At 42.7% G+C, this 15,008-nt stretch overlaps 1 protein-coding gene across 6 annotated transcripts in view; it reads right to left on the bottom strand.

Annotated features, from left to right (window-relative positions):
* TRPC4 (transient receptor potential cation channel subfamily C member 4) overlaps positions 1-15,008 on the bottom strand; it is a 70,267-nt gene that overhangs the window by 14,350 nt on the left and 40,909 nt on the right. For 2 of the 6 annotated variants that reach the window (XM_053371546.1, XM_053371545.1), the window contains exons 4-5: positions 3,990-4,326; positions 255-394 (exon numbers count right to left, since the gene is read on the bottom strand). In XM_053371546.1, the coding sequence (XP_053227521.1) occupies positions 255-394; positions 3,990-4,326 (477 nt within the window). The other 4 variants (XM_053371547.1, XM_053371549.1, XM_053371550.1 and 1 more) reach the window with 4 other exon arrangements.

The raw sequence follows: 15,008 nt of genomic DNA on the forward strand, positions 1-15,008 counted from the left end.
TTTGCTTTTGTCCTATTTGTTCACTCCAAAAATTCTAATTCAGAATGGGCATTTTCCACAATGAGCCAAAACTTTTGTTTAGGATTATTTCTTATCCCCAAATTACTGATTACTGACTTGGCAGTTATTAATCAACAACGAAAGGCAATATAAAGAGAACAGATTTTGAAAAAGGGAAAACAACAATAAAATCACATTCAAAGTAAATGTCAAGTATACAGTATATTCACAATATGAATAGATGTCTTGATTACCTTTGAAAATGCAACAATTTTTAAAGATATTGTTGCCAGGTACAATGAGTTCATTACAAAATCCATCAGGTTCCACCAGTCATGAATATAATCCTGCAGGCCGCCATCCCACATTTGTTTAATTTCACCCCAGATAAACCCTGCAAATATAGAAAGCAGTGATATAAGTTAGTTGTATGAATTGCTTAAGCTGTTGTGTTTATTTGCTTAAAATGAAATAAAAGCACAATACATTTTAAGCATGCTCAACTACAACCGTAATAACCATTACAATCTATTAGTCACATATATTGTTATTTTTCATTTGTGATTCACGTTTTCAATATATATATATGGCATAATCAATGGGGAAATTTCCAGTGCAGTCCCACAGAAGAGAACAGGAGCTGCAGCAACAATGGTTACTATTCTGCTCACCATGTACTTTGGTTCCACTGACTGCAGCCTAAAGGCAATGGGGAGAAGAATTACTCTGAACTTGGCAGGCTGTGAATTCAGGTTCAAATTTATAACTGCTTTTCAAACTTTGATTTTTGACCTTTAAACAACAATTCCTGAAATTTAGCACCAGTGGTCACCTGCTGTTTAAATGGCACTTCAGAGGAACTGAATGTGAGGAAAAACTCAGTCACCTAAAGTGAAATTTATTGTTGGGAAATAATTGTTGTATTACTATTCATAGCAACGAACACCACCTTTTTGTTTTCCATAGCACTCGTAACTGATTTAACACACTCATTCTGAGAAACAGCTAATAGGAAACACTTATCAGATGTTATGCATACAGGTAGCTTTGCTTGAACTAATCAGGATATATTTCAAGCAGCTAATAAATTTCAGTGTGGCTGATATACCTTGGAAAATAATAGTTTTAGGGAGAGAACGTAAAGAGCCTTTTAGGGTATAATCCAGTACTGAACATCCTTCAGCTGAGGGGCTAAAGGATTTGGTGACAACCATGGTAGATGCACTACCTCTGCCACTCCAAAAATACAGGTGAAATGGCCAAAACAGGGCAGACATGGGTGAGATGTGGGTGGCACAGGAGAGTAAAATACTTGGATCAAATCCTATACCCTTAGAATTTTACAACAGCCACAGACCTGCTGCAAAGAACTATTCTCCTATTGCATTTTTTTTAAAGAATAGGCAACTTCCTGTGCCATCAGAAGAGTGTAGGATGTGAACTCAGCATCCAGTTACAGAATATTGCTGCCATATATAATTCCCCAAAAGAGATACGATAACTCAAGATGACAGGGTGAACATAACATGGGATTTGGTTATATATTTTTGTGCACATTTAGGAGTTCTCAAGGAGGAGCCCTTAAATTCCAGCTTTTTCTCCATTACATTCACACATCCCCAAAACATTGCTAATGGTCTTTTTGATTGTCATGAATAGCAGTAACTGGAATCATTGCAGCCAGGGCCAAAATAATAATGCCAAATGTATTCAGCAAAAGGACTTGGAAGTTAAGCGCATGCTTAAATCTCTTCTGTTGATTGAAATCAGTGGGTGAAAAAGAACATATGAGATGGTAAGCAGCCTGGAGGAGATTCTGATCAGAAAAAGGCCAGGAGTAAAGAGAGGTCAGCACTTCCTTCCATGTAACTACTTTGTTGAAAACTGCAACCAACTGGGGCTGATTTTAGTTGTTTTTTTATGTATAAAGAGAAACTTGCCAGGACCTTATTAATGTGCACTTGCATGAAAACACAGAGTTTGACAGTCTATCTTTTGCTCTACTGGTAATCCTCTCTCTCCCCTTCATCTCCAGTAATCTAGCAAAACCAATAAACATTAACCTATATTTTCTCAATACTAAGGTCAGTGACACAAGCAAATATTTTAGGGAAATGTCGCAAGATGTTTAGTGGTATTTACGAAGAAGAATGGTAGCATCTTTACTGGAAACAAACATTTTGAAACTGCTTTTAGAATAAAGTCAAGCTGTTCAAGATCTGACAAGAATCCCAGGAGCATAATGACAGGAATGATTAATATATTAGAGGCTGCATTCCTGCTCACTCAAGTCACAGGTTTCTTCACATAAACCCACTAGAGCTGCTGCTTCCTACCCCAGGCAACTGCTAAGCTCACTTTTCACCTTACCAACTCCATTTCTGCGACCACTTCTCCAACAGTCCTACAGCCCTGCTCTGCACCTGTTATCTACCTTTGCCCCCATGTCTGTGACTCCCTTTGCATCTTCCTCCTACCTTGCAACTACTAAACATCCTTATCATCTTCCACCCAGCTAAGAAGTCACCATCACCTCCCATATTTCAGACACTTTCATGTTCCTGCTTTCATCTTTAACCCCTTTCCCATGCCTTCTACTCCCTCGTTTTGTGCAACCCCCTTTGCACCCCACATTTTCACCTCCACTCGCTTTCCCCCTCTACCTTCCTCATTCTTCTTAAATCACCCCCATTTCCATGCCATCTCCTCTCTCCTATTGCACAGCCCAATTTGCACACATACACCACGCTGATGTATGTCCGTTGCTTTCAGATGACTATAATCCTAACAGCAAGCACGGCAGCTTGTTCTGTTAAGAGAATACTAAGTTCAGTTGACTGGTGTTTATTTATGGGTGTATGTTTGTTAATAAACGCATGATTGTGGGAAGCCACGATGGAATATTTGATGGCTTCACATACTTTGCAGTGCCAGTTCTAGGAGTGATGTAGCTGAGGGGGCCGAGAATCAGCCCCCTTGGGGGAATCTCTAGTGCCTTGCCTTGAAATGCCCTGTTTTGGGGATCTCCACTTGCTTCTGCTGGTAGCTTACTGAGATAGGGGCCCCGCCCCACATCAGTGGCACTCCTACCCATCATCAAAGGCCAGCAGAGAGGGGCCTGTACTGTAGTCTACCTTTCTGCTGATCAACATCAGGTGTTAGGATTGCAGCCTTGGTGTTCATTGCATGTACCCTGATATGTATGTGCACTAGGCACAAAATGCCACTGACTAAGGAAAAAATAGAGGGAACATAGAGATGTATCAAAACAGGGACAATTAGGTGTCCCAGAAAGCTGCCTGAAAACAGGGACTGTCCCTAATAAATTACAGCATATGCAGTAACAGTCTCAAGAAAATGGCCCAAAATGCAATGTCAAAAAATCAGACTTTGCCGCAAATCAGTCAGTTATTGGCTCTTCAGTGGAAAAAAATATGAGTTATGGGTGCAGATTCTTATTTATATGGTTTTCTATTAAGACTGAAGAACTTCCATTAAAATGGTGGAAGAAGCCCAGACCTTTGCTATGCAATTTACTGCTGGGCAATGAAGCATAATGATCTATTTTGTGTTTTCCCTACTGGAATGGTGGAACTTTGCTTCTGATTCCCCCTCTCCCCATATGGTTGGTTTTTTTTAAGCCACATCATTTCCAATTTTTAAAATCCAGAGCAAAAACGCTAGTTTAGCCTGTTTGTCCAAGTGGAGAAAAGCATCTGGATCTGACTGCCCACCATTCAACATATTAATTTTAAAGTAATTTTAATTCTGAAATCAAATTAAAGTTGAAATTCCTTTCCTTAAAAATTCCTTAATCTTAAATGGAATTTTCTGTTATTTACCTAGATGGGTTGCGGATAGATTACTGAACTAGTTTATAATAGAATCATAGAATAAACTACAATGCCCTGCTGTATATGCTAGGCAATGCTAGACAATTATGGAAGAGTTATGCAAGTCAACTGAATTTTCTTTACTAATACATTTACCCAGGACCCACGGTAATATCATCCATTCGACGATGGTTGGTGGAGGTCCCTGCATGTTCAGATCTGACCTGTCAATGTGCTGAGAGGCAAGCAGCAGAAGGAACAAGAAAGTCAAGTAGGATGCAGTATGGCAGATAAATTTGATGAATGGCTTCCTGATGAACAGACCCAGTGGGCTCTTGGGAGCTATCAGGTAGCAGATAGAGAAGACGGGGAAAAGAAATCCAATGATGACGCAAGTCAACATCTTCACGGCCCAGTGGCGCCTCCTCCAGCCAGGGAACTCATCATACCAGCGAGAGGCAAGCAGTTGTTGGCAGTTTGGCTGGGCAACAAACTAAAGCAAAAGAAAAAGAACAGTCAAATCTCTCCCACCTACTACATCATTACCTGTACATTGTACCATGGCGAAGGAATTTCAGCAGGTACCAAGATGTTTTGCCTGCCTGCCTGCCTAACAGTAATTATTTGTATGACAATCTGAAATGGGCTCCCTTTATGACCAAATATTAAAGGTACAAGAATACTGTCATCCATTGCATCCAGTCATATTAATGCATTTTCTTCTTATCTCAGTGGTACAGCCGTAGAAAAACCCACCTGGAGGAAATGTTCTCTTCAGTGCAACTTTTACTGGAACTCTCTCAAGGACTGGACTTAGCAACACTACTCAGCTGTCATTAGATCAACTTTCAAATTCAAATAAAAATTAAAAGAACACAAAAGTCCTAGTTGCTATGCAATTCATCTTGGGACTTAGAACACCAAATGTTCTGAACCTGCTGTGTGTGTCCATCAATAGGACCCTGGAACTGAATCCAAAGTGACTTAATTCGTGCAGATTTGGGTTTAGCCCAGAACTGCATACATGCACCTTTTAAGAACAAATGTTCTGTAATGGTATTAAATTAATATCACGTACTTGGGCATAGAGCTGGACACAGTTGCCCAATCATCCCGCTTACCTAAGGAGAAGATTGACACCCTTAAGGAAATAATTCATACTACCCTTGCACTAACAAAAATCACCCTCAGACAGATACAATCCCTGTTAGGTCATTTCAATTTTGCTTGTAGAGTGGTTTCCCCCGCCTAGCCAGGCTTTCAGTGGGTCTCAAGCACCCACACCACAGGGTCCGTCTTCCAAAGACAGTTAAGGCCGACCTAGAGGTTTGGGTGACATTTTTGGAACACTACAATGGAGTATCCCTATGGCAGGATGTTCTTAACTTGTCCTCAGATTTTCAGGTCCATTCAGATGCGGCAGGGTCCCTGGGCTTTGGCTTGTATTTCAGGGGCCGATGGTGCGCGCAACGTTGGCCAACGGGGTGGCAGGGCAAGGGCATCACGCGGGATCTCACTTTTCTCGAGTTTTTTCCAATAGTAGTGGCCGTGCATATCTGGACGGAGGAGTTTCGAAATCACCGGGTGTGCTTCAGAACCGACAACCTGGCAGTGGTGAACATACTGGCGAGACAGTCATCCCGATCTGCGAGGGTCTCCTCCCTTCTGCGGTCGTTTGTTCTCCGGTGCCTTGAGTACAATATAGTTTTTCAGCCAAATTCATACCGGGGATCAATAATGATATAGCCGATGCCTTGTCTCGCTTTCAGATGTCTCGCTTCCGGTCGCTGGCACCTGGAGCACAGCTGTTACCCAAACCCTTTCCGGAGCACCTGTGGAACGTTGTGATTAAGGGAGTATTAGCGTCTGTCGCACCCTCCACTCTCAGGTCTTACAAGAGGGCCTGGTGCGATTTCTTGGGCTTCAGGTCTGGGACATCTGGGCTTTCGCTTAACGTGCCGCCCACCACTGACTACGTTCTGCAATACCTTTCACACCTCGATGACTTAGGACGTGTGCCTAAAACCTTAAAATACATGCCATTAGCTGCCATTAGCTTCTTTGCTAGGGCCACGTTCTCCTCCGATCCATGCAGTGACTTCCTGATCCGCAGAGCTATCGAGGGCTGGGGCAGGTTACAACCCCCTAGGGCCGAGGGCCGTAAGCCAATTTCTTATGGGTTGCTCTCTCAGATACGCAAAAAGCTTAGGTCAACCTGTTGGTCCAAGTTTGAGGCCCGCCTCTTTTCCGCTGCATATGCTATCGCCTTTTTTGCCGCCCTGAGAGTAGGCGAGGTTGTAGTCGAAGGTGGCGCAAATGGCTTGATGCGTGGCCTCCTTATGGAAGACGTGCAGCTGTCCGAAACTAGTATGACGGTACGGATACGTCAATACAAAACTGATCAGGCCGGTAGGGGCGTTCTTCTTAAACTCACAGCATCTGGGGAGCAGGGCCCATGCCCGGTCAAGGATACTAGGCTGTATCTTTGCCTCAGACCGCCCGGCCCAGGTCCGCTTCTGGTTCACGAAGATGGGTCACCCTTATTGAGACACCAATCCACAAGGGTACTCCGCAAAGCTATTGAGGCTTGCGGTTTAGCTTCCTGGGATTATGCTGCACACTCTTTTAGGATCGGCGCTGCCTCAACAGCCGCGCGCTTGGGCCTGCCCGTGGATAAGATTAAGGAAATGGGCCGATGTAAATCCAATGCTTATAAAGGTTATATCCGTTAGCCATGTACCGGAATGACGGAGTTCATCTAACAGACATTGGGAATGACATCTGGTTGGATAGCATCATTAGTAGCATTAGGGATTGGTTGCAGCTGTGTGGGTATTGGCGGCGAGCCCCTTTGCGGCTCGGGTGGCGGTTAGGCATTGGATTCATGTGTGTCAAGGGCTAGGTGTGGCCATCGCCTATGCTATCTACCGTGGGTTATTCCGTTAAAGGAATCTGGCGGTCGTGTATTCCGTCCGATGCCTGCTTGGCGGGAGGCCATGGCACGACCCTCGGTGACATCAGGGGTGAGCCTATAGTTGGATTAGCATCAACAGGCTCCACCTACTGTTGAATAAACCCACCTCCTATAGTCATCCAATGCCTAAGCCAATACCTTTTCACTGCTGTAATCAATAAAGTTGTGGCCTTTTCTTGCCCATTAACCTTATATCACGTGTCCTTGTGTGTTTATTTCACATAGCGGGGGGTCGGGCCCTCGATCCACAAAGACTCTCCTCCCTGGAAGAGAGGGGAGTGGTTGTGGGCGGGAGCCCGAGCTCCACCCCTGGCCGGGGGCCTTAGCCCCCGCCCCTCCTCACCTGGCTGGCGCCCACACCCACCGGAGGCAGCCAACCAGGTGTCTCCGGGGGGCGTGTTTAGCAGCTTAATGCTGCGGCTCCAGCTCCGCCTCCTCCTCAGTCGTCGTCGTCCCGCAGCGAGTCACCCACCCTCCACTCCCATTTAGCTCAGGGTCTAGGTTTTTTGGCCTTGCTATGGACCTTAGGTTGGTCGCCCCGGTTGTCTGGGGGGCCTGGTAGGAATTTTTCCATTTGGCATTAGGCTTTTTGGTTTTTTCACCTACCTCGTAGCAATCGTCACAACTTTTGTGGTATTGGTGGGTAGGTTAGGCATTGGATTCATGTGTGTCAAGGGCTAGGTGTGGCCATCGCCTATGCTATCTACTGTGGGTTATTCCGTTAAAGGAATCTGGCGGTCGTGTATTCCGTCCGATGCCTGCTTGGCGGGAGGCCATGGCACGACCCTCGGTGACATCAGGGGTGAGCCTATAGTTGGATTAGCATCAACAGGCTCCACCTACTGTTGAATAAACCCACCTCCTATAGTCATCCAATGCCTAAGCCAATACCTTTTCACTGCTGTAATCAATAAAGTTGTGGCCTTTTCTTGCCCATTAACCTTATATCACGTGTCCTTGTGTGTTTATTTCACATAGCGGGGGTCGGGCCCTCGATCCACAACAAATGTTCTGTAATGGTATTAAGTTTGCCACTGTTTTATCAACTGCATCCAATGCAGAGAAATTAGGCAGGTGGAATTTCCCCTTTACATCAAACCAGCAAATGTTTAATCTTTATCATTTTTAGCTGCTAGTAAAGACACAGCAGCAGCAACTCTAAATGGAATATGCACTTACTGCACAAATACCTGCAATTTCCTCTGCAACATACAATAGCAGCCACTGATAAAGAAGCAGCAGAGAAACCATAGTTAGTGTCTTTTCTCCTGCCTAAGTCCTGCCCCCACTTCATAGACATAGAACAGGCATATCCACAATTAGGATATAATGTGAACAGAACAGGAATCATGAAGGTTATGACTAGCCACAGCTGAAAATAGAACATTAGACTAGATGGACCACCATTTCTGATGTTCAGGAGTGCTGAGAGGAAACTCTAATATTGTGACTATCTTAAAGTGCTTCTCTTGAGGATATACAAGACGATCTATTTCCAGTCTGTGTCACTTTTACACTAATTAACAAAAAAGAAAAGTATGAAAATTTGAATTTAAATACATATTTTAAAATGTCTTTTCTTCATTTTTAATTTCAAAAAATAAGGATTTTGATGCCTTCTAAGTCAAGAATTATGTTGCAATAGTCAGAAATTTTGATTTGCATATTAGTTTGGAAGGGGCGATTCAGGCCAGCTCATACTGGAATTTGTAAAAATTAAATCCAAACATCTCTAGTTTCTCTTCAGAAGATAATCATAGGAACATAGGAATCATAGAAACATGGGCAACTGCCTTATCAAACCACTGGTCCGTTTTGCTCAGTACTTCATTGTCTACGCGGGCAGCAACATTCCAGGATTTCAGGCAGAGAATATCTCCCAGAGTTTAGGGCAGGGGACAGCAAACTTTTTTCAGCAGAGGGCTGGTCCACTGTCCTTCAGACCTTGTGGGGGGCCGGACTATATTTGGGGGGGGGGAATGAACAAATTCCTATGTCCCACAAATAACCCAGAGATGCATTTTAAATAAAAGCACACATTCTACTCATGTAAAAACACCAGGCAGGCCCCACAAATAACTCAGAGATGCATTTTAAATAAAAGCACACATTCTACTTGTTATGTACTGAAGTTCTCACCCTGGGCCAGCAGGGGGATACTGTAGATAGTTATGCAAATGAAGGATTGAAAGTGACGTTCAGTGATTGGATAGTTTGTATGCAAATGAAGGATCGAAAGTGACGTTCAGTGATTGGATAGTTTTAGAAAATGGCAACAGTTACATTGTTCTGGAGCTCTATATAAGCAGGCTGACTGAGTTCCTCAGTCAGTTCTGTTCCAGCTTACAAATAAAGAGCTGCTTTGGAAGAATCGCTGTGTCGTCTGATATGTTTGCCCACAACTTAACACTACTCGTGTAAAAACACGCTGATTTACGGACCGTCCACCGACCGGATTTAGAAGGCGACTGGGCTGGATCCGGCCTTAGTTTGCCTACCCATGGTTTAGGGCAATAAAGCAAGCCCAGAGAAGGCTTGAATGCAAGTGGAAGGAAACTCCAGACAAATGGAACCAAATGCTAGTAAGCGCTCATTTTCATGTCGATTTGGTAGCATTGAAAGCAGTGGAGAAAGCATATTTTTCTGCTTTCATTGCATCTCCACTACTCCATCCATCTGCCTCTCTCCACATGAACCCTGCATTCATCATCTGAGGCCCTTCTCTGGGTGCCCCTCTGAAGGGAGGTGGGGAGAGCGATGACGTGATAACAGGCCTTTTTCAGTAGTGGCTCCCCACTGTGGAATGCTCTCCCCAAGGAGGCACAGCTGGCAACATCATTGCATTTTTAGCTGCCAGGCAAAACCATTTTTATTCTCTCAGGCCTTTGGCCCTAAAGGATAATTTGGTATGTCTGTGGCACCTTTTTGTGCTAATCGTTTTAGTGTGGTGGGTTGGATCGCAGTAGCATGTTATTTTTATTCTTACATTTTAAGTCACTTTGAGACACTCTAGTGAAGAAGTGCCAAATAACTGTAATAAATAGATAAATAAATAAATGGCAGCTCCAGTCATTGCACACAGTCAAAGCATGGCCAACAGAAGGAAACCATTAGCGTAATACTTAAGGCACTTTTCAGACTATTAAAACATGATGGATGGTTGAATTTAATTTAATCTACCGGATACTAATGTATTTTTAGAAACTCAATTATCTCTTCTAATTAAACATGTCAGTTGGTAGTTATTTAAATCCTACCAATTTATAATACATGATTCAATGTGCTAGAATATAAAATCTATAGAAAGCACGGAGTAGGTCCCAGAATGCTATTACCTGACCCCTAAGAGTTTTATCAGCATGGAATTATCATGGAATTATCATCCATACAATTGTTACTGGGTAACTATATAAGTGTCAGAAATAAAATAAGTAAATAAACTAGATTTTTTGGGCAAATCTGAAATCCCTACCTTATGCTTGAGGGGCTTATTTTCTTCTCATGCTGTTGGAATAAAAGAAATTGAGACTCCATAGTGTTGCAGGACAGTAGCAGACGTTGTGATGGTGCTTATCTGAACACATGGTTTAAATATCTATTTAGGCATATGGATTGCTTATATTAATCTGTATATTTAAATAAGAATTGATGGAATATTATTATTGTGGCTGGGGAAACCCAGCCAGATGGGTGGAGTAAAAATAATAAATTATTATTTTAAAAAATTATGATGTCAGCTGAAAAGGATGTTATTTCACCTACCTTTTTTCTTTTTGTATTCGCAGATAAACAGATTTACTTAAAAAGAAGTAAAAATAATGATTTATGCAAAGTACTGTTTTCACTGCCCTGGAGTGTGGAGAGCTTGAAATCCTGGTTGTGTGTGTCTTGTCTTTACATGTGTTTATTTGTGAGAATGCATGTTTGAGAAGACAGATACATGTGCAGATATTAAGTCTTGTATGCAGTCATCTACGTGACATCTAAACAAACTTATAAAGTCTTGTAAATTAGAGTATACTTCCATCTAAAGCATTAAGATAATTTATCTACTGGCTGCTGCGACTGAGACCAAAGGGAGGTTACTGTACTGTTAATAAACAATAATACATTGAAAACCAACCTAAGTGTTCCATATGTGCTATATTACACACATATCGGGTCCAAGTTTCTGTGGTGAGAGGGGGTGCTTATTACAATTGGAAGCAAATATTTGTCTCTTTATGTTTAACATTTGGGTTGGTATCATTTCCCATTGACAGCAGGGCTAACATGGGATCAGGTACAAGATGTTGCCCTATAATGGTGGGTGATTGTGGGGAAAAATGGGTGCAGAAATCTTTAAGAGAGACTCCCCCCACATGTGGAGGAATGTGCCTTTAAGTTTATATCCTTTCCAGCATAAGGGTGAGAGATTACCGTATTTTTCTGTCTATAAGACACCCCCATGTATAAAACATCCCCTATTTTGAGGGACTCAGATTTAAGAAAATGGGGGGAGACATTATCCGTGTATAAGATGCCCCCTAATTTTTGACATTAATTTTTAGGGAAAAAACCTAGTCTTATACAAGGAAAAATGCGGTAGTTAACTTCTTAAAAAGCGTAGGGGCATCCAGGGGCATCTTATAATGACTTCCTACAGTTTAGCCAAAATGGTATGCAGTGTTGGTTTAGATCATATAGAACCCCACTTGTGTTCATCAATTTGTTGGCCTAAATCTCCTTTCCACAACTCTTTTAAGATTCTGCCCATTGCCCATTTGTAGGTTCAATAGTGTCTTATAAAGTAGAGAAGCGCCATATTAGATCAAATTCCCAAAGCGTCAAACATTACTTTATTTATTAGGATCTCATGCATATCGATGACTAATTATTATTTTTCTTGTATTTTTGAATGCTTCAGTTCTTTTACTGAATATTGTCAATTGTGGTGTCATCCTGTTGTAAATGATTCGGAGTACCTGACATTGAGGCAGAAAAGTAAAACAGAAGGCCTTTAGATTAAATAAATAGTATATGAAGATGCTGAGGAATATAGTACTCTGATTTTGAGTTTGATGTCACCAAGATACTGATAATTCTAGCTCTCATTTCCATGGTATTCCAGGGAGACTAATGAGATTAGAGCTGTATAAAATTAGAGTTTGTGGTCAGAAATGACTGGGTAGGGACAAACAAACTAGAGCTCTGTACAGAACGGGCAGATGTTTAAGACTATGCATTCGCCTCAGATAATGTGGCTAAAATGAGAATACTTGCCCTGGAGATATTCCGAATACCTCAGAATGCAGGGTGGCTGTGATCCAAGGAAATCCAAGAAACAGGCCAAAGCTTCAGAATTGCTTGTTTTCTAGTTTGATATGTTTTTGTAATCTCCCCAAACGTCTCCATAAATGGAAACCATCAGGCAGTCAGGAGGAGAAAAGCAGAGGATGTGAGTGTAGGTCTGTGATTAATAGCTCTAGTTTCCAATCAGGGAATGTCTTTACTTGGGGTCTCATTTAATTTCCAGTCACATTGCTAGTTCTACTTTGCCTCATGAGTCATGCCCACATCCACCTCTGTCCTAATTAGATCTGCACTATCTGTGTCATTAATGCGAATGAGTAGTGTGTGTGTGTGTGTGTGTGTGTGCGTGTGTGTGTGTGTGTATCCCCTTTTGTACATGCTCCAGAACTGTAGTTTATAAATATAAACAACCAATTCAAAAATAAGCTGGGGACGTCTATCTGAAAGGCCTGGTTTAAGAATCACAAGTCATTCTTAAACCATCTCATGCTGAAATTAATTTAGGTACTGAATCAGGTACTGAAAGGAGGGGGGATGAGGCTGACCAGTTAACTTGCCTCAATGTTTTCTGCTTGTATATAATGAAATACATACTTAAAGATTCTACTTCTGATGTTCCAGCAAAACTAGGACCCTGGTTTGAACAAATTAACACACAACCCTTATGTAATATTTTTGAAAAACTCCAACTTGTCATCATGCTCCGCAGTTCTCGCATTCAGTAGGGAGTCACACCAACTGCGGCATTAGCCCTGGTGATTATCTAATGCTTATCAGATGGATTTCCCCTAAATTGATTTCTGAACTTTGAATATTATTGTTATTCATGTTTTTATACTGCATTTTATGCTGCTTTTACAATTAAGTGTTTGAAATTTGTTGTTAGCTGCCCCGAGCCCGGATTTGGAACCGGGAAGGGCAGGGTATAAATAAAAAAATATTATTATTATAATTTGTTATAGGTACAGTTGGCTGGCCCAGGTGAGCTGTTTAATGGAGGGGAGGTACTGCGAAGCCCTACCCCCTCCATTAAACGTGGCTACAGGAGGGTTTAATGGAAGAGGAGGCATTTCACACAGCAGTTTAGCAAGCTGCTTTGTGAAGCACCTCCCCATTCTTTGATGGGGGGGCAGGGTGGGAGGCGTGCAACTCAAGAGGGAAAAGGAAGGGCTTGGAGCAAACTCTGGGGGGATAGGGGGTGGCTGGGGGCACTGGCGGAGGAAGAGGAGTGCGTGGGGAGCACACCGCCCCCGGCAGCGCGATCCCAGTGGGATGCCATCGTGGCTGCCCCCACCGCCTGCACTGGGTGCCACATCCCCAGGATGTGCGCCACGCCCCCAGGATGCACACCAGCCCCGCCCCCGCCTGTTCTCTACCCCCCCCCCCCCGGTGCCGGAGCATGAAGCTCTGCCACTGCCTGGAGGGTGGAGGAAGGGATGGGGGAAGGGTAAAGGACTAGGTGAGGGTGGCAAGCAGAGCTGCAGCATCTAGTTACAGTGGTACCTCAGGTTACAGACACTTCAGGTTACAGACTCCGCTAACCCAGAAATAGTACCTCGGGTTAAGAGCTTTGCTTCAGGATGAGAACAGAAATCGTGCTCCGGCGGCGTGGCGGCAGCGGGAGGCCCCATTAGCTAAAGTCGTACTTCAGTTTAAGAAGAGTTTCAGGTTAAGAACGGACCTCCAGAATGAATTAAGTTCTTCACCCGAGGTACCACTGTATTAATATTTTGTCAAATAATTCCCACCTCTAATCACATTTTTAGCTTGGCTTAGTGTCAAATTCTGAGAAACTCAGCCATGCATAGGCTTCTGGCAAATGATAAAGAATGTGCTAATGCAGTCCTTGAGGTTAGCTATTTACAAGTATCTCCTGCTTTGCTGAATCCTCTGGTAATTAAATATTGTATCTCCTACACAGCATTATTTTCTCTTTAGGCTTTTGTTGAATAAAAAGAACATTGATCCACATTTCCGGCAAGTCAGCATTAATTTCACCGCTGTTAGCAGTGGGATGGCTATTTAGACTCTGCTCAAGTTGCACAGATGCATGCCTGCTCTAGAAAGATGTGGATGGCAAGTGGCTATTTCTTATGCACATTTGGCTATGTGTTTTCCCAGTTCCTTTGGGTAAAGTCTGCAAGCTGAAAAGAGTTCCCTCAATAATTGAGAAGCAGCTTGGCACGGGCAAGGCATTTTCAAGACCACAATGCAGCCAGCCTTCTAAAAAGGAAAAAAAAAAGTTTAAAATAGAGAGGGGTAGGCAGGCAGCGTTTGTGTTTATTTTATGCATTTTATATCTCTCATTATGAAATGATACAACAAAAAGTAATTTGTGCACAATATAAAGTAAAAGGTGAACATGTATGCATACTGCAACTGATCCTTCTTATCAGGGCTCCCAGAAGAAGTCTCCCAGTTGCTCAGGGCCTGGAGTAGCTAACACAGTCAATCTTATTGCCGCTGTGCTCTTTCAATAGAACAGAACATTGCCCTGGGATCAACAGGGCTTGATGCTCCACCGCTCTTCTAAAGTGGACTTGTGATCCAATCTGGATACACATTAGTCAGATCGGGTGAGTCCATTTTGGAATCCAAGTTCTGCAGATCCCTCCTCCACAATTTCCCATCACTATGCAAGTCGGGGAAGGGGATTAATGGATTGTCTTTGTTCTTGTTTTTATTATGTATTTTGTTTCATTTTTAATCTCATATTTTTATGTTGTGATCCGCCCTGAGAGCCACGGATGAAGGGCAGTAGACAAATTTAATAAATGAAATGAAATAAAATTCCAGCCCACTACCAAGTAAGAACTGGATTTAAATGCCTTCCAAACCAGTTGTTACAAACTTGGCAACCACTAGAAAAGAGGAGTTCAGCTCAGTCTTCTCCTCAGGAACTGTTTCTT

The sequence above is a fragment of the Podarcis raffonei genome, chromosome 17 (assembly GCF_027172205.1).
Source record: "Podarcis raffonei isolate rPodRaf1 chromosome 17, rPodRaf1.pri, whole genome shotgun sequence".
NCBI lineage: Eukaryota > Metazoa > Chordata > Lepidosauria > Squamata > Lacertidae > Podarcis > Podarcis raffonei.